The sequence below is a fragment of the Purpureocillium takamizusanense genome, chromosome 2 (genome assembly GCF_022605165.1).
Source record: "Purpureocillium takamizusanense chromosome 2, complete sequence".
NCBI classification, from domain to species: Eukaryota; Fungi; Ascomycota; class Sordariomycetes; order Hypocreales; family Ophiocordycipitaceae; genus Purpureocillium; species Purpureocillium takamizusanense.
In genome coordinates, this window is record NC_063069.1 from 2,197,240 (window position 1) to 2,219,860 (window position 22,621).

The 22,621-nt window shown below is 57.1% G+C and overlaps 7 protein-coding genes across 8 annotated transcripts; 4 read left to right on the forward strand and 3 right to left on the reverse strand.

Moving 5' to 3' along the window:
* Positions 1 to 392: 392 nt before the first annotated feature.
* Positions 393 to 3,271, reverse strand: JDV02_002469 (uncharacterized protein). 2 transcript variants are annotated; one of them, XM_047983498.1, is made up of 4 exons: positions 2,974 to 3,271; positions 2,719 to 2,815; positions 1,333 to 2,657; positions 393 to 1,280 (listed from the first exon to the last, which is right to left on the reverse strand). In XM_047983498.1, the coding sequence occupies exons 1-4, from the start codon at positions 3,162 to 3,164 to the stop codon at positions 491 to 493; spliced, it is 2,403 nt and encodes an 800-aa protein (XP_047839469.1). In that variant the 5' UTR covers positions 3,165 to 3,271; the 3' UTR covers positions 393 to 490. The 2 variants fall into 2 exon arrangements, with proteins under 2 accessions (XP_047839469.1, XP_047839470.1); XM_047983499.1 differs by lacking the exon at positions 2,974 to 3,271 and having other exon boundaries at positions 410 to 1,280; positions 2,719 to 2,924.
* A 470-nt stretch (positions 3,272 to 3,741) lies between these two features.
* Positions 3,742 to 5,319, forward strand: JDV02_002470 (8-amino-7-oxononanoate synthase). Its single transcript, XM_047983500.1, has 2 exons — positions 3,742 to 4,718; positions 4,781 to 5,319. The coding sequence occupies exons 1-2, from the start codon at positions 3,899 to 3,901 to the stop codon at positions 5,299 to 5,301; spliced, it is 1,341 nt and encodes a 446-aa protein (XP_047839471.1). The 5' UTR covers positions 3,742 to 3,898; the 3' UTR covers positions 5,302 to 5,319.
* BIO2 (Biotin synthase) lies at positions 5,290 to 7,216 on the reverse strand. The gene is made up of 2 exons (XM_047983501.1): positions 6,358 to 7,216; positions 5,290 to 6,289 (listed from the first exon to the last, which is right to left on the reverse strand). The coding sequence occupies exons 1-2, from the start codon at positions 6,847 to 6,849 to the stop codon at positions 5,366 to 5,368; spliced, it is 1,416 nt and encodes a 471-aa protein (XP_047839472.1). The 5' UTR covers positions 6,850 to 7,216; the 3' UTR covers positions 5,290 to 5,365.
* A 1,509-nt stretch (positions 7,217 to 8,725) lies between these two features.
* On the reverse strand, positions 8,726 to 10,160 carry JDV02_002472 (uncharacterized protein; the record flags this gene model as incomplete). Its single annotated transcript, XM_047983502.1, has 2 exons — positions 8,726 to 9,895; positions 9,951 to 10,160. The coding sequence occupies 2 exons, from the start codon at positions 10,158 to 10,160 to the stop codon at positions 8,726 to 8,728; spliced, it is 1,380 nt and encodes a 459-aa protein (XP_047839473.1).
* A 2,693-nt stretch (positions 10,161 to 12,853) lies between these two features.
* On the forward strand, positions 12,854 to 14,347 carry JDV02_002473 (uncharacterized protein; the record flags this gene model as incomplete). Its single annotated transcript, XM_047983503.1, has 2 exons — positions 12,854 to 13,367; positions 13,545 to 14,347. 2 exons carry the CDS (start codon positions 12,854 to 12,856, stop codon positions 14,345 to 14,347), a joined length of 1,317 nt encoding a protein of 438 aa, XP_047839474.1.
* A 2,917-nt stretch (positions 14,348 to 17,264) lies between these two features.
* JDV02_002474 (uncharacterized protein) lies at positions 17,265 to 19,335 on the forward strand (the record flags this gene model as incomplete). The annotated part of the gene is made up of 5 exons (XM_047983504.1): positions 17,265 to 17,525; positions 17,579 to 17,879; positions 17,948 to 18,057; positions 18,115 to 18,527; positions 18,597 to 19,335. 5 exons carry the CDS (start codon positions 17,265 to 17,267, stop codon positions 19,333 to 19,335), a joined length of 1,824 nt encoding a protein of 607 aa, XP_047839475.1.
* A 1,912-nt stretch (positions 19,336 to 21,247) lies between these two features.
* Positions 21,248 to 22,621, forward strand: JDV02_002475 (uncharacterized protein). The gene is made up of 3 exons (XM_047983505.1): positions 21,248 to 21,581; positions 21,677 to 22,044; positions 22,123 to 22,621. Exons 1-3 carry the CDS (start codon positions 21,553 to 21,555, stop codon positions 22,545 to 22,547), a joined length of 822 nt encoding a protein of 273 aa, XP_047839476.1. The 5' UTR covers positions 21,248 to 21,552; the 3' UTR covers positions 22,548 to 22,621.

Genomic DNA, 22,621 nt, shown 5'->3' on the forward strand with positions numbered 1-22,621 from the left:
CACTGCGTATGTTGGACTTCTGAGCCACGGTAGACACCAAGCAGGCTGCGCAATGTAGAGGCTTCGGAAGAACAGCTTTGTCATGATTGTATAGGATCACGACATGTGTGGTAGTGGCAAGACTATTCAGGAGTCAGGAATATTGGTCTTTGTTGGCTTGCCCGTTTCTGCATGGCGGGCAGTGAATATGCCGTTCAAAGCGCGGTGACTGCAAAGGGTGCCCGGTTGTTTGAGTGAATTATTGGGGTGGCGCTGAACAGAAGGGAAAGACGGGAGAAAGAACGACAACGGCAATCAGCCATGGCCGATTTTATACCCTGGAGTCCCAAGAAGCTGCACAACTGCGCTTCTGAGCAATGGAGGAGTGAGTCACGGCTTCTAGAAAGTGTTTGCTCTTGATCATTTGGTGCAAGGTTGAAAGTGTCTGTTGTGACAGGATGAAGGTCCTATACGCGCATGCTTCAGTACGCGTGAACGTACTGCGGCGGCTCTAAGCTAGGCTCTGCTTCAGCAGTTCCGAAATCTGCCGGACACTCTTCTCCGATGTCTTCTGGCCCGTCATTACATACAAGACGTTGCCGAGGACCCTGGAATGCACGTTCCATGGGCCCCCCTCACTCGACTCTTTTCCATTGGCGAGAGCTTCACGCAAGCCTAGCGCCGCATTGCTGCTGTACCCAGTGCCGGCGGCGTCGCGAAGATGGATAGACAGGACGTTGCCCAGCGCCCAAACGCCAGACACGCGCTTCGTGTTGCGCGAGAGATCCTCGATGAAGCGACGCGGCCATGACGACCAGACGCGGTCGGTACACGTAGCGCTGCCCTCCGAGGGAGTGGCAGTAGGAGAGCTTGACCATCCCTGGTTCTTGGCCCAGTCCCAGTCTCCACGCTGTTCCATTGCCTGCATCTCCTTTACCGATTCCAGAGCAACCTGGCAGCCTATGGGGTGGGCAGTGTAGCTGTGGCCGTGAAGCAGCGCGTCGGTCTTGTCGGTGCTGCTGAACACATCAAAGATGTGCTCCGAGGCCAAGGTGGTGCAAAGCGGCACCAGACCGCCAGTCAGCAGCTTCGCATGAACCGAAATATCTGGATGGACACCGAGGAACGACGACGACGTGAAGCGACCAAGCCGGTACAGGCCGGTAAAGACTTCGTCAAAGATGATTGGCAATCCACTCCAGTCCTTGTCGTCCTTGGGCGCGGCGGCATCGTTTGATGTGCCGAAGAGGTGCGCCGAGCGGCGGATGACGTTGACGAGAGCGCGCTGGAACAGGGGGTCACTATGATGCGATTGTCAGCGAATGCTCCAGGAGTTGAATCAAGGGCACCTACACCAGCTCCATGCCGCCCGCACCGAGGACGATGGGTTCCATGATAAGGGAGCCAAACTTTTGTCCCCGCTGGTGGAGTGCTTCTAGCGTTTTGGTAATGTATTCTTCATATCGGTGATGTTCGCCGCGCCTTTCCCTGCCCTCAACATCGAAGACGTCGCTCAAAGACGCGTACGACTGACCGTGCCCAATGTCCTTTGACAGGGCGTCGTTGACGGTGACGGACCATTTGCCATCTGCGCAGAGGACGGTGGGATAGTCGAACCAGAAGCCCTTGCCCTCGTACCACTCGACCTTTTCGTTGAACGCACAGGGCTCGGACATGTCCATGGCGCCGATCGTATCACCGTGGTATCCGCCCTTGAGTCCCAGGACGCCGAGCTTCTGCTCGGTGCCCCAGCCGTACCGGACACGCGCCGCGCGCAGACCCATCTTGACGGCGACCTCGGTGCCCGTGCTGCCGTTGTCGGAGAAGAAGACGCGGTTCATGCGCGGATTGCCCATGCCATCTAGGAGAAGCTCCGCGAGCGCCATAGCCGGCTGGTGCACGGCACTGGCGAACATGACGTGCCCGTAGCGGCCAGCCGCGTAGGCGGCGGCGAGGGTCAGCTGCGGGTTCGAGTGGCCGAGGCCTTGCGTCCACCAAGAGGCGGACCCGTCAAACGAGGAACGAAGCACGGGCTGATGATCCTGGGCGCCTTTCTTCTCGGGCACCAGGGTTTGGAAGTAATCGCCGTGAGCAGAGTCGATGGTCATGATGTCCTTGGCGCCAACCAGGCTCTGCTGCGTGAAGGGATACCAGATATGCTGATGCGCCTTGGTGGCTAGCGATTCGATGGAGGCGATGCGCTCGACATGGCGGCGGTCGAGGTGCTCGAGGACGCCGGAGATTACACTCTCGCAGTCCTTGCGGGCATAGTATTCTGACATGGCTTCCGCATCCTCCTTGGCATCCTCGACCCGCCGAGGCGGCTCGAGCATACTCGTCACGGGGACGCCATGCCGCTTGGTGAAGTATTCCGTTAGGTACTGGTAGTTTTCATACGTGGCGTCCTGGAAGAGCATGATAGACTCGACATCGTAACCGCGCATACGAAGCGACTCAAACGCCGAAATGGTCTGCGAGATGCCACCGAGGCGGGAGTCACCTATGAGCACGGTCGGAGCGCGCAGGGGAATATAGATGTCGGCCTGCGTGCTTCCTGACGGACCAGGCGAATGGACGCCCCCCGCGGTCTCTAGAAAGAGCCAGCCTTTGCCCTGCGCTGCGCACTCGGCGGCGAAATCGCGGCATTTCGCGAGGAGCGCGTCGTCGGAGGGAATGGGCTTGCGCCTGTTAGCAAGTGCGCTGTGTGTCGAGGCCCCAACCGTGGCAGCAAGAGCTCACCTGCCCTGATGCGAGAGCTGCCGTATGAGGGCTCACGGGAATGTCGTATTGGAAGAGCGTCTTATGCGCAACACCGTCCGCGAAGCGCCTGATATGACTGAATCAAGACGGATCAGATACACCTCGATCAGGGTGAGCTCATCTTTGTGGGGCCTTGGGAAGGGGAACACCTGCTGTCGTCAGTCATTGATCCGTTTGTTGCACATATTGGACGGCGTGTGAATTGGATTGAGGGGGGAGACTGGAGGCTCACACTTATCATCGGCTTCATCCGCCGACCCCGTCGACACCGGCTTGAGAAACGTCACGCGCTCATCATTCCAACGACGCCGGGCCGTCCTGCCGAGCAGCGTGGTGAAGACAGTCTTTCCGACATCCGTGTTCGCCCCAAAGACCTGGTACACGCGGAGCGAGCGCCAGAGCAACGAGGCAAGAGGCGTCTTCATCGTGGGCTGGCTGGTTGCTCCCTCTCTCACTGGCTATCAATCAGCGTCAGGGACCTACGACCTCACAGCCCAACAAGCGGACCCTGGGGGGGGGGGCATGAGCGGGTGTTGTTAAAAGCTCTGGGCATACATGCGTATTGCGGCTTGCGGCGCCAGCCCGCCCGCTGCCCCAGTGCCGTGCGGCGGCGCCAGATGGGCTCCAATTGAGCAATGAGCGGTTTTGTTGGGACCCACGCGTGTATCCATCCATGATCGACGGCTGGGACGGCGAGGGAGCGATGTGTCCCGGCTCCCAACCGAGGCTCACTGTGACTCAACAGCGTTTAAGCCGGGGGCGCCATGGCTTGAGCCGACGAGAACCCCAAAGGCATGGTGCTTGCGGCCGTCCGGCCCGCAACGGAACTCGCTGAGTGCTGGCATTGGGGACAAGAGACATTTTACCTTCTTTGCCCCTGGGAAGCAGCCAGCCAAGGGGGGTGGGAGGGGGCGATGGCGTCTCGGCACGAATAGGCGGTCCTGACTCCTGACGGATTGTGAACTGAAGACTGCCGGGCTTGGCCCACCCCCTTGAGTTTGACCCATAGCTAGGGGCAGGCTTGCTGGGCTACGACTAGCTCATGTCACGATGCTCTGGCGTGGTAAAGAATCGTAGAGTCAATCGTCGTAGTAGTTGACGGGCAGGACCGCTCGCATCAATTGACGCTTGCCGTCTCGATCATCAACCCCCCGGGGCCATGGGGCAGCAGCATCTCGACGACGTCTTCGCCTCCCTGCTCGCCCGGCGCGGCACGCAGGGCCGCCTGCGCCGCCTGACCCTCCCGTCGCCCGGCTCCGTCGACTTCTCCTCCAACAGCTACCTCTCGCTGTCCTCCGACGCGGCCGTGCAAGCCTCGTACCTCGAGCGCCTCGGCCGCGCGTGCCACCAGGGGCACTTCTCGCTCGGCTCCGGCGGCTCGCGGCTGCTCGACGGCAACACGCCCGTCGCCGAGGCCCTGGAGCGGGAGATTGCGGCGTTCCACGGCGCGCCGGCCGCGCTGCTCTTCAACTCTGGCTTCGAGGCCAACACGGGGCTGTTCAGCTGCGCGCCGCAGAAGGGGGACGTGGTCTTGTTCGATGAGCTCATACATGCCAGCGTGCATGACGGGATGAGGCTCAGCCGCGCGCGGAGGGTGCCGTTCAGGCACAACTGCGTGCGCGGCGGCGACGACGGTCGTGACGGTAGTAGTAGTACCGGGTTGAAGAGCCTGGACGACCTGTTGACGGAGCTTACGAGCGGAGAGCAAGGCATTCAGAATGTCAAGACTGGAAGGTCGAACGTGTTCGTTGCGGTGGAGAGCGTCTACAGCATGGACGGGGACCTGGCACCCCTCAAAGACATCGTCGAGTGTGTCGAGAAGAGGCTCCACCACGGGAACGGATACATCATTGTCGACGAAGCGCACTCGACGGGCTGGATCGGCGGACGGGGAAGGGGGTTGGTCTCTCACCTGGGCCTCGAGTCCCGCGTCTGGGCGCGCGTGCACACGTTTGGCAAGGCCATGGGCTGTGCCGGTGGTAAGACTCTCTGCTCAAACTCGTCTCCCTCCAATCTTTCGATCTGACTGACTTGTTGTCAGCTGCCGTGCTGTGCTCGCCGACGACGCGGAGCTATCTCATCAACTACGCCCGCAGCCTCATCTACACAACCGCCATGGCGTATCCCGCGCTCGCCGGGATCCAGACCGCCTACGAATACCTCCAGAGCGGGCAGATCGAGCAGCGCCTCGACCACCTACGGCTGCTGATGAGGCACACGCATCATGTACTCACGTCTCTCATTTCTCGTGCGAGGCCGACACGAGACATCCTGCACATCAATGAAGGACCGCCGCAATCACCCATCGTGCCGCTCTTCACCTCCAAGGCAAGGAGCCTCGGTCAGCACTGCCAGGAGAGGGGGTTCATGGTGCGCCCCATCGTGGCACCGACGGTGCCGGCAGGGACAGACCGCGTTCGCCTCTGCCTACACGCCGGAAATACGGTAGAGGAGGTAGAGCTGTTGTGCAACGCCGTCGAGGCGTGGGTGCGACAGCAGATGGAGACGCGGATACCTGTCGAGACAACCTACAGACGGTCACGGCAATCAAGTAAACTGTGATTGAATTCAAGCGAACTGTATTCTTCTTGTTCTCTTTTCCGACTTCTTTTTGTTTTGCCTCTTCTTACTGCCGTGCGTCCATGTCACCGGCCTGGGCGGGAGTCTTGTCGAAGCTCTTCATGGGTGACAGTCCCCAGCGTCCAAACATGGCGCTGTCCTCGTCCCATCCGTTGCAGTCCGTCGTCAGCATCTTCTCACCGGTAAAGATGGCGTTGGCACCGGCCATGAAACACAGCGCCTGCTTTTCCTCGGACATGGTCTTGCGACCGGCGGCAATGCGGATGATGGTCGCGGGCATGAGGATGCGGGCGGTGGCAATGGTGCGTAGCATGCTCGTAAACGCAATGGGCGTCGTGTCGCCCAGGGGCGTACCCTTGATGGGTACGAGAGCGTTGACGGGGAAGCTCTCGGGGTGCGATGGCAGCGTCGACACGGTGTGCAGCAGACCGACGCGATCCTCCGACGACTCGCCGAGGCCGAGGATGCCGCCCGAGCAGACGTTGATGCCCGCATCGCGCACGTGGCCCAGCGTCTGCAGGCGCTCGTCGTAGGTTCTCGTGGTGATGACGGACGGGTAGAACTCGCGGCTCGTGTCGACGTTGTGGTTGTACGCCGTCAGCCCGGCCTCCTTGAGCTCCTTGGCCTGCTTGTCGTCGATCATGCCGAGCGTGACGCACACCTCCATGCCCATGGCGCGCACGCCCTTGACCATCTCGGTGATGTTCTTGAGGCTCGTCTTGCGGCCGCGCATGTCGCGCCACGCGGCGCCCATGCAGAAGCGGGTGCTGCCATTCTCACGGGCCTGGCGCGCGGCGGCGAGGACCGACTCGACGCTCTCGACGCGCTTTGCCTCGAGGCCGGTGCCCTTTTGGTAGCGCGTGGCCTGGGCGCAGTAGGAGCAGTCTTCGGTGCAGCCACCCGTCTTGATGTTCATGAGGGTGCACAGCTGCACCTCACCCGGGCTGTGGAACCGCCGATGCACGGTACTCTAGATGAAGCAAGCAAACCAATCAGAAACTTGCAGCCATCGCTGGTTGCATTGCATGCCCGACTTACAGCTTGATGCGCCAGCTCAAGGAGGGGCTGGTAGTAGATGGCGGAAATCTCCTGGCGCGTCCACGTGTTTCGCGGCGCCGTGGCGGCGACGGCATCGCGGAAGACCTTGCTGGCCTCTGCTTTCCGTGACGGCTCAATGGCCTCGGGCGGCGCGGCGAGGTCGTGTGCCGCGGTCGGGGTGTCGACGAGCGTCGCGCCTCCGCGGGCTTGGAGTAGTTGGATTGCGGATGTCGTCGTCGTCGTCCAGGGCGCCTGGACCAAAGCTGTTGACCGACGTCCCGCACCGCGGAGGGGCGCCAGGGCGGCGACTGTGCGAGCCCTCATCGTCCCGACGTCTTTGCTTTGCGAACAGACGACTTGTGCGTAAGGCAGGGTTCCAATTCGCGTGCGGCCAAAGCTCAAGAGGTAGAGTCGAGGCAGAGTCACACGTGCGAGAGCCGTCGTCGGGACAAAAGATACGATGGATGGCCCGTTGCCGAGGACAAGACACATCCGCTCAACGTCGGCTTTCCTTCAGCGGCGGCTTCCTGGGGGAGGAATGAGGGGTCGAGCCGCCGTGAATGACAATGATGTGCATGTGTATGGACAGATAGAGATCCACTTGGGCGGTGCCACTCACCAGAGCCACGATGTGATGCGCCTGAGCTGAGACGGCCAGCGTGTGTCAAGTCATGGCATTTGGTGCTGTTTTGGCTGCGTACTCTGCGACTCAACAAACAATTGGCTCAACAGGGTCTCGCCAGGTGGTTCCAGACCAGCCAGGCTCTCGTTGAGCGCTGGCAGGAGGGGGCGGCAGAGCGGTCGCCGCGTCGGTACGGGGGGGCAATCTTTGGCGCTGGGGGAGGCTTGAGCGGGTTCGGGGGCGCGGCGCCCATGATGCCATACCTAAGTTAGTACTGGGTAGGCGTTAGTGGCCCCCGCCGCCCCTGCGAAGATGTGGGCACTGGGAGCTGCACAGCATCGATCATTGCAGACTTCCCGTCGCCCGTGCGCGCGTGCCGACGTCGGTCCACGATAGACGCCACGGAGGGGAGGGCGGAGACGATGGTGCCCCTGCTCAATGGTGATGGTGATGAGAACTGTTGACAGCAATGGAGGGAGAGTTACCTATGGAGAATTGCCGAGATGTGACTCAGGCTCATTGCAGCACACGCTCAGCCAGGCACCGCGCGGCATTTGGGACTCGGTCGGGCGCTAGTGCTGTAACGTGCCGTAGGTGCCCTGCCCACGGGATCTTCCACTGTGGTGCCTGTTTTGGCCACGCGAGGTGCATACTCGGGTGCGAGCTCTCAACTTTGGCCCCTATCCTCTCTCACACCGTTCCTTACACCCACTGTACACCCACTGTATGCTATCCACTGTACTTCGTATGCTATCAACAATCATGGAAGCGATAAAGAGTAAGCTTGGGCCCCCCTCCCCCTTTCGGGAGGAAGACGACACGCTACTTGCTTGGGCAAGACACTGATGTTTCCATGAACGGGGCTGGGCGCACAATGTTGCCTTGCGCGATGCAAACGGATCCGCCATCCCACCAGACAGTGTTACGTCCCGTCAACTATGCTTATTTTAATGTCATTGTTATCAAGGCCAGCCTTTGTCCTCGCTGGCGGTCTCGTATACCCTAACATGGCTTCACAAGTAGATTTGCCTCTAAACCAAATTTCACATCAAATGGCGTTCCAAGTGCATTGGTGTACCCCTGCGTCTGCCAACAGCCGCCCAGCATGTCTAACAACATCCCGGGTAGCTCTAGGGGGGCCCAACGCCGACTAACGCGCTCGTCGTCTTGCCCCCTTTCCGAAGCCGTGAGTGACCCGCGGCCAAGCGCCGCGACTTCTTCCGACCGCCGACCGTGTCCGACATCCGGCAGGATCCGTGGGATGAAGCCTCGACACGGCATCATTCACCCCACCGGGTCCGGCCGCGCACTCGCCGTGACACGTCGCTGAGGGTGTCCTGCCAGCTGGCGAATGAGCCCAAACGCATTGGGTCGCGAGACGTCCCAGGGCCTCGTCCACCCAATCGTACTACGATTACCCTCCAACGATCTCGAGAGTCTTGGGAAGCGACCAGGTCGCTCGCTGGTTCCAGACTCTTGGCCAATGGTCGTCTTGTACAAAAGGCCATTTGCTGTCGCGGGCGACGATCGATGAGGTCTCCCTACCGGCTTTCAGCACACACACAGAGCAGAGCCAGAGCCAAGGTCGAGTCCCTCGTACCGTTCACCGGGACCGCCTTAGTTTTGTCTACTAACTTACAGACCGCTTCAACCCTGAGCTTGTGTTCCACCTCAAGTCTCCGCATACTTCGTACAGGACAGACAGACACAGACGTCGAAATGTCAAGTCATCCTCTGCTTGCTACATCAGTGACCATCCGCCCCAGAGCCAGTCAGGTCGTCAATCAGGGCCTCTAGAATAAAGCCAAATCGGCGCGACAGTTCCCAGTGTCCCTGTCGGCGCAAAAGGTCCGCGATCCCATACAGCGAGCTCGAGTCCGGCTGGTGTATTGCGGCGGCAGGCAAGTCTGCCGTGTACCGCAGCTCGCTCGCTCTTATTTCCGCCATGTCGAGGTCGCCATGAGCAGCTGCCACCGCGGCCGAGCGGAACTTGACATGGCAGTAAATGACGAGGCCCGCGTAGAAGAGCGCTTTGGGGACGTGAATCGCAGGTGTGGCACTAATCGGCAACGCTTGCAGGCGCTTGTAGATGAGTGCCGCGTGCATCAAGCATCGTCTGCCCTCCACCTTGTTCACCCAGGCGCATATGCGTCGTACATCTTCGTCGTCGCCTTGAGATCCCTCGCGTCCAATCACGCGCTCCAACAGGTCGAAGCTGATGTACAGCGCCATGAATGCCTCGTGCCAAAGAATCGCGAGGCAGAGCGTGTCGCGGCTGGATGCCCGGACGCTCGGGAAATGCGTCTCATACCAGGACGTGAGGCGACGGCGCACGTCAGATGCCGCCCCCGGATCGTCCAATGTCGCGCCTCGCATCTCACAAATAGCCGCCATTTGTCCCGCCAGAAGGCCGTAGGCGTGCATGACGGGCGCTTGGCCCTGACCATCCTCGACGCCTTTGGCGGTCGTATCCTGCAAGGTCGCAGACATGAGCATTGAGTGCCACTGAGCCGCGTTGGCGGCGCCAAAGAGCGGCTCGGAGGAGCATCGCGGTAGCCTTCGAGGGTCGTGTCGCAGAAGCGGCTCGTGGTGAAAGATGACTGCAAACTCGGAGTCGTGAATGTGTAGAGCCAAGACGACCCGGACCGTTTCCTCGGCCTGCGCCCATGACCGCCACGCCGACTCAAGAGCGTCCGTGCTGGTGAAACTTCGTGCGGCCACCGCCTGCAGGTGGTCCGAACCTCCTCGACGGAACATGCCAGCTTGGCGTGCCCAGGCGATGATTGTGCCGTGGAAGCTCTCGGTCATGAGCAGGTCATGCGGGTTTCCCGACAGCATCCCGTACGTTTGCCCCAAAGTGGCGGCCTGCGCGACCGCCAGGGCTTCGCGGCCGCCTTGGTAGAGATATGCTTCCCACTGGTACTGTCAGATGTGACGACGCAGTGTGGCTATGATCAATGCATGTACTCACCGATGCCAGTATTGCTTTGTTCAATTTCATAAAGATCGCCCTGCCCCGTGCAAATGCGCCGGCGGAACCAACAAAGAGAGCACCTAGTGAACATATCGACAACAGCAACAGGGCACTCTCCGAAGATGGGCGGAAAGACGCGGCATGGACTAATGGAAAGACTGGCTGGAACTTGGCAAAGTACAGCTTGATGCACAAGTTCTTCTCCATTGTCAGCTTGCTGCAAGAGGCAAAACGGCTAGAAATCTGCGTGCCGAGCTAACATGAAGGGAAAATCAAGTTATACTGACCAGAAAGTCTGCTGATGGTAGCGCATTATCATGTGGGTGTGCTGCCAGGCGGCTGGACAGGCCACTGCGGTAAGTTTCATCTACTTGATCCTGATCTTGCAACCTCGTCGGCCTGTATGGAAACCATCCGTTTACAGTCGGCCGTGTGTGCCATCGTTCTCGGACCGTTCCGTGGACGCCATCATGATCGGAACCAACATTCCCCGAGTTTGGCAGTGGGTGGAGTGAATCACAGGACCGATGCTGTGCCAAGCTTGGCGGCGCTCCTCCGTACACTCGAGGAGAGCCGGGCGCGGAGATGGATGAGTTCAAGGCGTCAATATCAAAAGACCCGCCCAGAAGCCAAAGGGGCTCATGCGCGTTGCCTTCAAAGCCGAGGAGATCAAAATCCGCAGGCATCTCCCAACTGTTGCAGGTGGTCTGTATGCCGCTGCCGAGTGCATCATGCTGTGCGTATCCTGATGACAGCGTTGAAGGAGAGACGTGAGAGAGGTGGTCGGACGCAATGAGGGAGTCTTGATTTAGAGAGCTGCTCTCTTGCACGGACAAGCCCATCGAGCCCACGAGACATGACGTGTGTGTCCCACCGTCAGAACATGAAGCAGACATGATGCCGCTGTCCACATCCGGCTGTCGAGCAGTGGCTGACCCATCCTCCAGATCAGCTACTCGGCGAGGATCAGCTTATTACAGTCATCGAGATATCACTGTTGGTTCCCCTACTTACCTAAGTCCGAGGCACGAGAAAGTTCTTGCTCTACGCGTTGCCCTTCTCGAGACTTTACATGGGATCGAGCATGCCGAAGGAGAGAATCTCTGTGGCAGCATTGAAATTAGAGATTTTGAGCAGTTAGAGGACTGGAGTTTGATGGGGGTCGGTCATGTCTTACCGCCTGCCAAACGCCTTGGGGCAATGCTCACAGGCAAATGGCTTTTCCCTCGTATGTGAGCGGATATGTCGTATCAGATGCTCCTTCTTCTTGAAGGCGTGAACGCAGTGATGGCATTGCCATTCACGCTGTCGTTTCCGATGTGGTCTCCCCTGTGGTATCTCATCAGCAGCATCTACGCTGTCGTTGCTCTCTCGGTCTCTTCCCGCGGATCCTGCCACCATGACTGCAAAATCTGGGGTACATGAAAAGGGATGGGGGCATGGCCAAGAATGCGGGGTGTGCGAGCAACCCCACAACCCGAACGGGCTCCTTGCCACTTATGAGTTGGCCCAACGCTCCAGGTTAATATTGAAGGGCCTAACTTGAGAAGGGCCAGGTTAGGCCGAGGTGCTCTTCTACAGGACTGGGCCCGGTGAGTGACACGGCAGAGTGAAGGAAGCACAGGGTACTCTACACTTTGCACACGAGATTCCTGACATCTCTCGCGTCGGTCACGTTCCAGCCATGAATGCTTTGGACATTCTGCGGACCGCGAACACGTGCAGGATCACATTGTAGCAAGGGGCATCGCGTTAGCCTCTGATCTGTGGACGCTTTGGGCGATGTATTCGTAAGTGGGCAAAGGGTTTTTTTCAAGGGACCGGTTTGCTTCTACCTTATTTGAAAACACCTTGGTAGCTATGGCGTGCTTCAATGCAATATTGCTCGCTACCATTACGGAGGCCTTTTAATCACATGGTCGGTTCTAATTTACATGTATGTATCCAATCCCTCCCGCCGAGGAGAGACATCACCTACTCTTCACGCGAATGTCCTATGCCCCGCATGACGTGTTGGCAGGCCGCATGACAACGATGCGGGACTCAGAGATCCCCGCATTATGTCTCGACTTTATGTTGTGGGGAAACGGGCACCATAGACCGCCGAACGGAACTGCTCGTTAGTTGAGTTAGGGTAATGTAATTGAATGTAAAATAGAGCCCCACGTAAGGTTGGGGACCTTTGAGCACAGTCGGGCTTAAAGCCGCCCCACGCTTCTGCCGGTGTCCCACTGGTTTTGGACATGGCGCCCGTACCGGCACCTCGCCCGTGATATCCTCTATTTAAACGCAAGTGCAGCTGTAGGCAACAAGCATACATGCTGTTTGACGCCGCATTTGCCAAGCTGCTGAGGCACAGTTCGAGGGTATGGAGACTACCGACGTGATCGTCTGTGGGTGCGGCCCCACGGGCGCCATGGTGTCGACTCTGCTGAGCCAGGATGCAATACCTCACGTCGTTCTCGAGCGAGAGCTCGAAGTGACTGCAGATCCACGTGGAATTGCACTTGACGAGGACGGGATTCGCTGTCTCCAAGCTTGTGGCATATACAACAAGGTCTTTACTGAGATTGGTCAAGGTTCGTAATCAAGTATGAGTCGAGACGAGACACCTGACTAACGCTCATTCGTCTGGAGCAATGGGGACATTTAGATTTGTGGGCGGTGTTCATACTGACTTTTCCCGAAAGCCATTCATGGTGATGGATTATAGCACGGTGTGTGATGAGATCCTATTGTTCCACCAAGCGATGGCTAATCACCATGTGCTGCAGACTGAAGGTGGCACTGGGCATCCCGGTTTTCTATGCCATCGACAGCCACTGATTGAGCAAGGCCTCAGAAATCGCATGAAGGAACTTGGTGTCGCGGACGTTCGACTGGGCGCGCGTGTTAATGCCATGTGGGAGGACAGCGACTGGGTCTACGCCTCCTATGTCGACGCCTCTGGCGACTTGCGAACCGTCCGCGGCAAATTCCTCGTTGGTGCCGATGGAAAGACTGGCTTTACGCGGAAGCAGTATTTAGAGCCGCGGGGTGTTACCCTGGAAAGAGAAGCCAGCGCACCCTACGACAAGGTATGGGTCGCGTTGAACTGGAGAATCTCCTTTCCCACGCCGGAAACGCATCCAGAGTTTCCGCTTTGGGACAAGGGCTTCACGCCGGAGCAAGTCTACGACGAGTTCTTCCCAAAGAATTTCCGCTTTCTCTGCAACCCTACCCGCCCAGCTGTCTGTGGACGGTTCGGCCTGGAGAGCGACCGCCTGTGGCGCTTTGAGTTCGTCGTTTTGCAGGGAGAAGACCCGACAGAAATGGCCAGTCAAGCAAGCATTATCAAGGTTGTCCATCCGTACATCACACATCCTGGATCTCGATACGGGATCCCCCAGAAAGAGGTCGTGTTTCCTCTGGACTGTATAGAGGTCTTGCGTTGCCGGCCATTCCGCTTCGCAGCACGGAGTTGCGACAAGTGGTCGCTCGGGCGAGTGGTACTTTGCGGTGACGCAGCGCACGTCTTCCCTCCATTTGGTGGTCAAGGCATTGCCTCGGCTTTTCGCGATGCCTTGTCGCTGACATGGCGGCTTCGATTAGCGGTCAATCATGCCGCCGGCCAAGAGCTGGTGGAGTACCACGAACTATTCAGAGGCTGGTATTCGGAGCGGAAGCAACAGCTCGAACAGTCCCTCAGAGCAACCGTGGAAAACGGAGATTATGTCACCGAATCGAGCGCCGTCAAAATAATGATTCGTGACTGGTACCTTTGGGCGATCCAGCTGATCCCCAGCTGGAAGCACTGGCTTCATCTTGGGCATCGCAGAGAAGGGATGACCAGCTACAAATGGGTCGATGGAAAGGATATGGCCTTCGTTCCGGCTCTTGGGGGTGGCGTCAACTTTCCCCAAGTGTATGCCAAACGGATCGTCGACAAGGAAACCCGAGACGAGCCAGTGCATTTCACCGACGACCTCATATTTGCTCCAGACAAGGTTGGAATGTTTCAGCTCGTGATTCTATTGAATAAGATTGATGATCAAGATCAAATCTTATGCCGTGGAGAGTTGGAAAGATTGAGAGAGATGTCTGGTGGCCACTTGAGAGAAGATGAGGTGACTGTATTTCTGAACAGCACTCAATCCGGCCTGGGCGGCGCCATTGCTGGGACCGTCTATCGCCTTGCGACAGCCGACGAATTTGCGCAGGACCCGGTCCTATGTGCCAATCGACCATACCCGACGGGATACGATGCCTTCAGAATGGCCAGAGAAGTTGGAAGTCGAAAATTCGTTGTCTTGCGACCAGACCGTTTTGTCTTTGCAGCTACAAACACCGCTGTCGAACTGCACGCGGTGGCACGAATGCTCCGCGAATTTGCTGAGACCGGAACTTTGAGATAGAACGGATTGCTCGAGTAATTCTCGTTGGCAATATATCTCTGTCACGATTTGAAGAGGGAGCGGAGGTGGCTTCTGGAACGTGTCTCGCCCCATGTTCCTTTTCCTATCGGATAGTTGCCATGATCATTCATGTCATCGAAACAGACCTACCTGCTTGCTCTGAGAACATGTCCGAGGCATTTCTAATCTGCCCAAGCCGGCATGGCCGTTTGTCCATTCCTCGTGAGTCCACGTGCAGAATTCGGCCCGTACGAAGTGCAAAGGGCAGGCACAAAACATCTCAAGCGCTCAGGCCTGTGCTGTAGATGATAAAGGTTTAGATCGCACTGGCCTGCTTCTAATCTGCTAGCGACGTTGCATATGCAGATCAACCGTGCATGTGGCGTTTTGTGACAATTTCTTTTACACAGACAAAATCAACCTCATGTGGACTGGACTTACGCGGCCAGCTATGGTCGATGTCGCGGCGTCACGAAGCCTTATCTGCAGCTAAAATACCATCTTGAACCTACATCATCCAGGGCGTGATCGTTGCGCATTCTTGGCTTTTTGTTTCGGGCTCGTGTCCCAAGCCTACTTCTAAAATGACCAGAAGATTTGGACGGCCAAGCCAGTGGCTTTCGCTCAGTCTCACACTTGACGTATCGCGCTTTCGATAAACTGGCAATCAATCCGTACGAGCCGTTATCTACCGGGCGGCCACGTCAATGGCCGCAAATTCCCAGCATTGTGTGGATTATAAAACCGGCGAGTCTCCCTCGAGAAATTCTGTCTTTTCACAGATTCTTTAGAGTCATCGGTCACACACGCAGATGTACAACCGTCAACATGAAGTTTAGCAGCCTTTGCGGTTCTCTTCTCGCCTTCGGTGCAGGCAGCATGAGCACTCGTGTTACTGACTTGGACCCTGTTGACCCTTGTTCTATTGCTGGCCCTGTCCTAGTTCAAGGAGTAGGTTGCTCTTTGCAGCGGGCTATGCAAAAATGAGACTCACGGCCTGTTTTTCCAGAAATGCGACGCCGCCGTGCAGCAATGCATCACTGAAACCAGTGAAACGGGTCGAGAAAACGGAATTCAAAAGGTTCGATTGGTTGAAGCCAAACGACCTTGCAACACAATGGACGGCGAGCGTGTAAGTCTCAGGAGTCTCCCGCGTCACTCGTGAGGCCTGGATTGATCTGACCATAACCAAAATCCACAGTGCACAAAGACGGACAATCCGTGCTGGTGGAACCCTGTTAAGAAGAAGTCGAGGTGCACGTAAGAATGCATGTGCCCCAAGGGTGTGGAAAACTACATCAAGGACCTCTCCCCCGCTGCATTTTCAAATCGTGGCATGGCCACAGCGTCAATGGGCCGTCATGTCGCTTCAGCGCTCTTTCTCTTCCGATAGCTGCTGCTGAATTGACCCATCATCGTTCTCGCCCATTGCAATCGTTATGGTTTTGCTGCGCAAGCTGGACATTATGGATTGAAGTTGTTGCCATCTGGGATCATTCATGCACGGTGTTCAGTCTACACCATACGCTCGAACAGCGCCTCTACATATATCGCGATGTTGTGAACGAAAGTCCATGTCTCACCAAGGCCCACGTCACCGCCGGCATATGCTCGAGAGATAGGAACTGTTCAATGGCATTCGAGTAGCAAGAAAAGCTACTGCCGGAGATAAACCACCGCGCCCGGTGACTTGTGTAGGCGCTTGTGTCAAATCTCAAGTGACCGAGGTAGTATACGATCACGAGTCGACTCCAGTCCAGTCCCCACGTATCTACGTGCAACTTGAACAATGCAAGGCACTCGTTTGTGGGGCAGTTTGCCAGATCCCCAAATCCTGCAAATTATTGCGGGGCACCTCAGTCACCAACCTGGTCCAATGAGAGGCCCCCAGTCTGCCGAATCGGGCGCCGTCATTCCGCGCCGTTCACGATGGCAGATGCAAGCAGCCGCCCACTGACACGACAAGACCCTTCAGAGTCGGACCGTAACTAATTCTCACCCCAAGTGATGGGCCTGAACAATCTAAAACTCCAGCTTCAGCGAGCCCCAACTACCAAGCATACATGGGGTTTCGACAGAACCAACCACTGAGTCCATGTCCAGTTGACATTGATCATGGCCAGTCTTTCAGAGGCAAACTATGCACGGCCAGCGAGGCCCTGGCAAATGCTGGGCAGCTACTTCATACTTGGCCTGTTGAAATTGAACCCGTTGGGGACACAGTACGTGGCTCGGTAGAATTTCCCGAGAAACGCGGTAAATCATCCTTGTCACAACCCTCCAGTCGTCATGGGCGCGCCAGAGCCCAACAGTTTTTTTTTTTTTTTTCATGATACATGCCAAGTTGCCAACAATGCTAAGAGGTTGTTAAAGCAGGCATTTTGACACACCACACCCTTCCTTAGATCCTAAGCTCGATGCTGTCTTCAATCGCCATCGTCAAAACGAAGTACATGTAACCCGATAGGCAGTCCAAATCTGATGGACTCTAGATTCGAATTCCAGCATTTCGTGTGTCCTTCAAGAGAAACTCCGCCACAAGTGAAGAGGGCTTCTAAACATCCGTTCGTGGTCCATTGGTGCACGACCCCCATTCGGATTGGAACATGCAGTGCGACAGTTCTGCACGCGTCGCCACCAACACGTCCAACGCGGAGACGTTCTGCAAAATACACTGCGTTACTGGAGCTGTCCCGCTGCCCCGCAATTTGTGACCGAGCCGCGGAGCAAAGGGTAGTCTCCTGGGTTCAGTTCTTAAGTTCCGGTCCCGGCACCTTCTCAGAAGACCAGTGCTTCGATACAATGACGAGTATCTTGCCGCATTTTCTCGAATCATATTATTATTACAATAAAAACTGCTCTGCTGGCTTCGACAAGGTTAGTGCATGTAGTTGCACCAGCGAGCTCAGGGCCCGCAATGTCGACGGAAAAGCGAAACCCAGCAGAGACACAGCTCAAAGAGCAGACGGTGTCCTCCACCCCTGATCATGGCATCAGTCACGACAAGACAGTCAGCCAAATAGGTCGAGGCGAGCCCACGGCATCGTCAGACTCTAATTGGGACTATGAGGATGGCGATATCGAGCCGGAACTTCACGCCCGGACCTACCTGGCCTTGGCCGCCATGTTTCTGCTAAACCTGGTGCAGCTCATCGCTCTTCAAGGCCCTCCGACAGTAGTGAGTTGCTTCCCTCCCCCGGTGCTCATGCGGTATTGATGGTGTCTCCGTAGTTGACCTACATTGGCCGTGACCTGCACAATCCGGAGAGGCAGGCATGGGTCCCTACGTCCCTGTCTCTGGTACAGGCCGTGATTGGGCCAGTCATTTCGTTCGCTTCAGACACATTTCAAGCGAGGAAGCCCATTCTCGTTTGGACGTCGGCCATCTCCTTCGTCGGCTGCGCCATAGCGCCGGGCTCCAACACCATCTACCGGCTCATCGGCGCCCAAACACTGATTGGCTTCGGGTTTGCCAGTGTCCCTTTAGCTTACTGCGTGCCAAGTGAGATTCTTCCTCGGCGCTGGAGACCAAGTACGTGATAAGCGAATGCCAATCAAGTGGTTCCTGCAAACCAGATTGATCTATGACTGACTTCGCAGTGGCTCAATCTGCGATGAACGTCGCGGCTTCACTTGGCGCTTGTGCAGGCCCTCTTGCCATTGGCGCATTGACAAAACGCAATGGAGAAACCGGATGGAGGATGTTCTATGTAACCAAACCCTGTCCTTGAGTCATAGCTTTATATGCTTACAGCGTCTCCGACCAGTGGTTTCAAATGGCAATCTGGGGCCTCACCGCCGTCGGTATTCAATTTGGGTACCAGCCCCCGAAACGACACACCCACCTGGACCAACTGTCGTTCTGGCAAAAGCTTGGGCGACTGGACCTCGCGGGGACTGCACTATTCACCACAGGGTTGACCCTGTTTCTGGTAGGGCTGAACCTAGGAGGCGAACTGTTTCCGTGGACTTCGGCACCACCTCTGGCAACGCTGATCACCGGCATCGCCGTTTTGACCGCATTCGCACTCTATGAGTGGAAAGGAAATAGCACGGGTATTCTGCACCACGATCTTTTCGGTCGTGGGAGAGAGCGGGGCCAAACATTCGCGATATGTGTTGGCCTCATTTTTATCGAGGCGGTCGTGCTCTTCTCGTATATCCTCTTCTACCCCGTCATGTGAGCCATCTCCTGACCAGTAGAGTGCAACCATCCTTTAGACTTGCTGACAGTTTATGCACAAACAAGGACGACTATGCTCTTTGAAACCGATCCGGTGCTGATGGTGGTACGTTTTCTGCCATTTTGGATTGCGAGCGCCATAAGCACCTTGACCTTTGGATTTGCAAGCATGCGGATGAGGACAATTCGCTCGCCCCTGTTTGTGGGCTGGCTGCTTTGGACTGCTGGAACAATCGGCTTCGCCACTGTCCAGCCTGACCACTCCACGCGAGCGGTCATCTTTGCGACCCTATCCGGCTTTGGGTTCGGCGCGCCGCTGATCCTCATCGTAGCTGGAGTTCAACTCTCAACGCCCCATCACCTTATCGCTACTGCGACGGCGGTCACCACTAGCGCCCGGGCGGTCGGTGCTACGGTGTTTACGTCCATCTACGCGGCTGCTGTGGCAAGGCGACTTGGATCTTACATACCCGAATATGTAGCGAAGGCCACGACTCAAGCAGGGCTCCCATCGACGTCAGTTGGCGCCTTCATCGAGGCGCTGGGCGGCGGTGCGCCTGCTAAGCTGCAGGCAGTTCGAGGAATTACTCCGGCAATCATCAGCGCGGGGTCTCTGGCCTATAAGCAGGCTTATGCGGACGGACTGCGCGTAGTTTACATCATCGCGGCTCCGTTTGGTGTGCTGGCGTGCGTGGTTTGCTTCTTCTTGGGCGATATGCGGAAGACGATGAACTATCATGTGGACGCGCCAGTAGAGAAGCTCGTCGCGAGAGCGCGCGCGGGAAAAGAGGCGGAGCACGCCTAGGTTCTGGCCTTTTCGCCATGTACTAGCGTACAAGGGTTCTTTGAGATACGTGAACTCAAGTCTCATTGAAGGTCACCGCCATACTGCTGTCTGTAGCGACGTAAGAACCAGGGATGGTTGGTGGACCTTGAACTCAAGTACGCAGTATGGCGAGGTGGGGGTCTGGCAGTTGGGCCAGCAATGTGACGTGGAGTTTGCGGGGCATTGCGGGGAATGGCATCGTCGGATTCGTGCGACCGGCTTTAGGCAGGCAGGGAAACATCATACGAGTGAAGCATCAAGGTCCATCGACGCCGCCTTGATGTGCTTCGTAGCCAAACAACTGGCTGCAAAGTTATCGCGTGGGGGGGTTGGCAAGAACATAGTTTGTCGCCGAACACCGCATGTTTCCATCGCTCTCATAAACGAGGATCGTGCCGCGTTTTGGATGGATCACCTCGAGATCCGAAGTCTCATCGTACGAGAGAGATACTACAGGGACACCGGCGAATGGTCCAAGTTGCGGGCCGCGCACCATCCAGACGCCTCCAAGACAAACATCAGAACCAGTTGGCACATCAGTCCCACTGTGGACCCCTTGCCTGCTCTTCAATGGGCGATTGTGCAACCATGCTAATGTACAAAGGTCCAATGGGGACATTGATGGCTTCGTCACGGGCTCGGAGGCCCTAGCCAGAGTTGGCTCAACTGCCATGCACACCATCTGTCCGATGGAGATTTGCGTCAATAGAAACAAGGCCATCTCCGAGTCCACTGAACCTGTTATGATACGGTTCAAGCACAACGGCGTCCAGTTTGACTGCAACCTCGTATGTCCGATTCGTTTCTTGGCTCGAGCGCGTGGTTGTAGGGTGGACACCCCTGTCGCAGGAAGCGGTTTATAAAAGGAACACCATCACTCCCGTGCAGCTAGGGCCTCTCGAATCATTTTTCTATCTGGGCGAACAACTGCGTCCAAGTTGCAAGTGTTTCATGGGTACTGCCACAGGCGGGCTTCGTCATCAACGCTGATCTCCCGGGCTCTCATGTTGCAGACTCGGCAGAGGCACTGGCAGGGTCGAATCTTGAGTGGCTTGAAGACTAGCGGGCATGCAATACGTGCCTGACAGGACGGCATAGCACACGTAGGCACGGTCAATTCGTATCGTTTGAAGTGGTGATATTTTTTACTCGTTGTGTGGCCTGCATTGCAACAGTGACGGTGTGGCATCAACTCAATGGCTGTGCATCACTTGCAGAAAGCGTATAATACATACAGGGTTCCCCCTTCCTGTCGGGTTGCGGCAGCGTCAATACCTTTTCGAGCTCGCAAAGCAGGACTTTGGTTGACATGGAGCGCCGGGGGGCGGCCTGACGGCACGGGGTCCTGCAACACTTGCAATCAATGTGCGACCGATCTGCGCAACTTGACATGCATTGATACGAAGTACGAAGCAGCCAACGGCTCAATTTGTTACCACCTGAGCCCAACATCGTCAACCACTTCCGCAGCACTGCAGCATGGAAGACGGAATGACCTGATGCTCGGCGCGCGCCCGACTCCGGCAACGTTTCCGCATTCACGGAACTAAATCAAGGGCAGCAGCCCCCCTGGTCACACCCATTCAATGTTTGTTGTTGGATCACATGTTGCGGCCTTTTGAGATCGACGTGATACCAAATCCCACACCGCTTGCAACACCACGGATTGAGAGAAGCCTTGGCACCGCCTCATTGCGAATATCTGCCTCCGACCAAAACATGCCACGCAGGCTAACGTGCCCAAATGGCAATAACGTGACCATCACACACACCCAACAAAGGCCTTGTAACATGTGAAGGCGTGTCCCGAGCCATGACATTGGACGGGGCCCCTCGTGGCGGCGTAACGCTGCGCCTTGCGAGGCAAAGCTCCAAGGTGACGTCGCCAACTGCTTTGTGCTCGCGCACAATCAACTCCGCGCGCGCTGGGAAAAAGACCCGCGAGTTGCGTCATGGCTGCCCACGTCGCGCGGCAAGGGATGCGATCTGCGGGGTAGAGCAGGGCTGTGTGATGTGGCAGGATATTTATATCCATGTCTGCTTACATCCCCACAAAGACCAAGCCCATTAAACTCGTCGCCCGTCTTTGCAACATCGATAAACCTGCTGCCTTTCCAGTCAGTGCTTCTGGAACCACAGATTCGCAAGACGGAGAGACACGGCACGCGCTTGGGCGAAGAAACAAAACCATCCATCATGTTGAGACCAGGGGCACATGGAACCGAGTAAGCGCAGCGCACACCAGTCCCCCGCAGCTTGTACGAAGGAACAGCTGGTCGCTAATCCATTTGGGTACTTCTTCGCCCTCGAACCGATAAAGCCTCGCCGAGCTGGCGGGCTACCTCCTCCAAAATGGCCCGCGCAAAGTGCATCACACGTCCCGGCGCGTGCGCGTCGTCCTCGCGCACCGCACCATCGTCGATACGACCGCGGCGGTCCACGTCTGGGAGCACGACGGTTACCCGCACTACTATGTGCCGCACGGCGAGCTCACGGCCCGCGGCTGCACCTTGCGCGACAAATCGCTCGTGCGCAGTGATAGCGTCACCCGCGCCGCCGTCGTGGAGCTCGTAGTTCCCGCGCGGGACGGTCTCCGCGAGTTCCGGACCGACCGCGTGCTGCGATTCACCGAGGACAGGAGCCTGGGAGCCCTGGCCGGGTTGGTGAGGTTGGAGTTTGGATCCATGGGTAAATAAATACACCAACGCTCTCATTGAGGGCGCCCGCGTTGCATTGAGGGGTGTGACTAACGTCCTACACGTGCAGATCAGTGGCTCGAGGAGGACGCCGTGATATACGTGCATCCCAAGGACCCATTCAAGCGAATAGACGTCCTCCCCTCATCGCGTCCAGTCGAGATCAAGGTTGGTGGCAAGACAGTAGCCAAGGCACCCAACTCCGTCCACCTACTCGAAACGGGCTTGCCAACGAGGTACTACCTATCGGCCGGTGCCGTAGATCAGTCGTCCCTCCGAAAGAGCGACCTAGTAACACGATGCCCATACAAGGGGGACGCCGAGTACTACCATGTTGTCGTCGATGGGACGCAGCACGACGACCTGGTGTGGTATTACCGACTCCCGACGCACGAGAGTGCGGGAATAGCAGGCTTGCTGTGCTTTTACAACGAAAAGGTCGATGTGTATCTAGATGGAAAGCTGCAAGAAAAGCCAAAGTCGCCGTTTTCCTAGTCAGGGCGGCCAGGGCGGCCGGGTTGCTGGGTGACTTCAGTAGCAATCATCATTGATGCCAGGGATTCCACCCC

Excerpts from the sequence above, each read along its gene's own strand:
- JDV02_002469 (XM_047983498.1), bottom strand. The coding sequence starts at position 3,164 with ATGAAGACGCCTCTTGCCTCGTTGCTCTGGCGCTCGCTCCGCGTGTAC. Across the intron at positions 2,658-2,718 it reads CAGCTCTCGCATCAGGGCAG|CCCATTCCCTCCGACGACGC; the intron begins GTGAGCTCTTGC and ends AACAGGCGCAAG. Across the intron at positions 1,281-1,332 it reads GCGGGCGGCATGGAGCTGGT|TGACCCCCTGTTCCAGCGCG; the intron begins GTAGGTGCCCTT and ends ATCGCATCATAG.
- JDV02_002470 (XM_047983500.1), top strand. The coding sequence starts at position 3,899 with ATGGGGCAGCAGCATCTCGACGACGTCTTCGCCTCCCTGCTCGCCCGG. Across the intron at positions 4,719-4,780 it reads GGCCATGGGCTGTGCCGGTG|CTGCCGTGCTGTGCTCGCCG; the intron begins GTAAGACTCTCT and ends ACTTGTTGTCAG.
- BIO2 (XM_047983501.1), bottom strand. The coding sequence starts at position 6,849 with ATGTGTCTTGTCCTCGGCAACGGGCCATCCATCGTATCTTTTGTCCCG. Across the intron at positions 6,290-6,357 it reads TTGAGCTGGCGCATCAAGCT|AGTACCGTGCATCGGCGGTT; the intron begins GTAAGTCGGGCA and ends TGCTTCATCTAG.
- JDV02_002475 (XM_047983505.1), top strand. The coding sequence starts at position 21,553 with ATGTTGAGACCAGGGGCACATGGAACCGA. Across the intron at positions 21,582-21,676 it reads CCAGGGGCACATGGAACCGA|CCTCGCCGAGCTGGCGGGCT; the intron begins GTAAGCGCAGCG and ends GAACCGATAAAG. Across the intron at positions 22,045-22,122 it reads GTTGGAGTTTGGATCCATGG|ATCAGTGGCTCGAGGAGGAC; the intron begins GTAAATAAATAC and ends CTACACGTGCAG.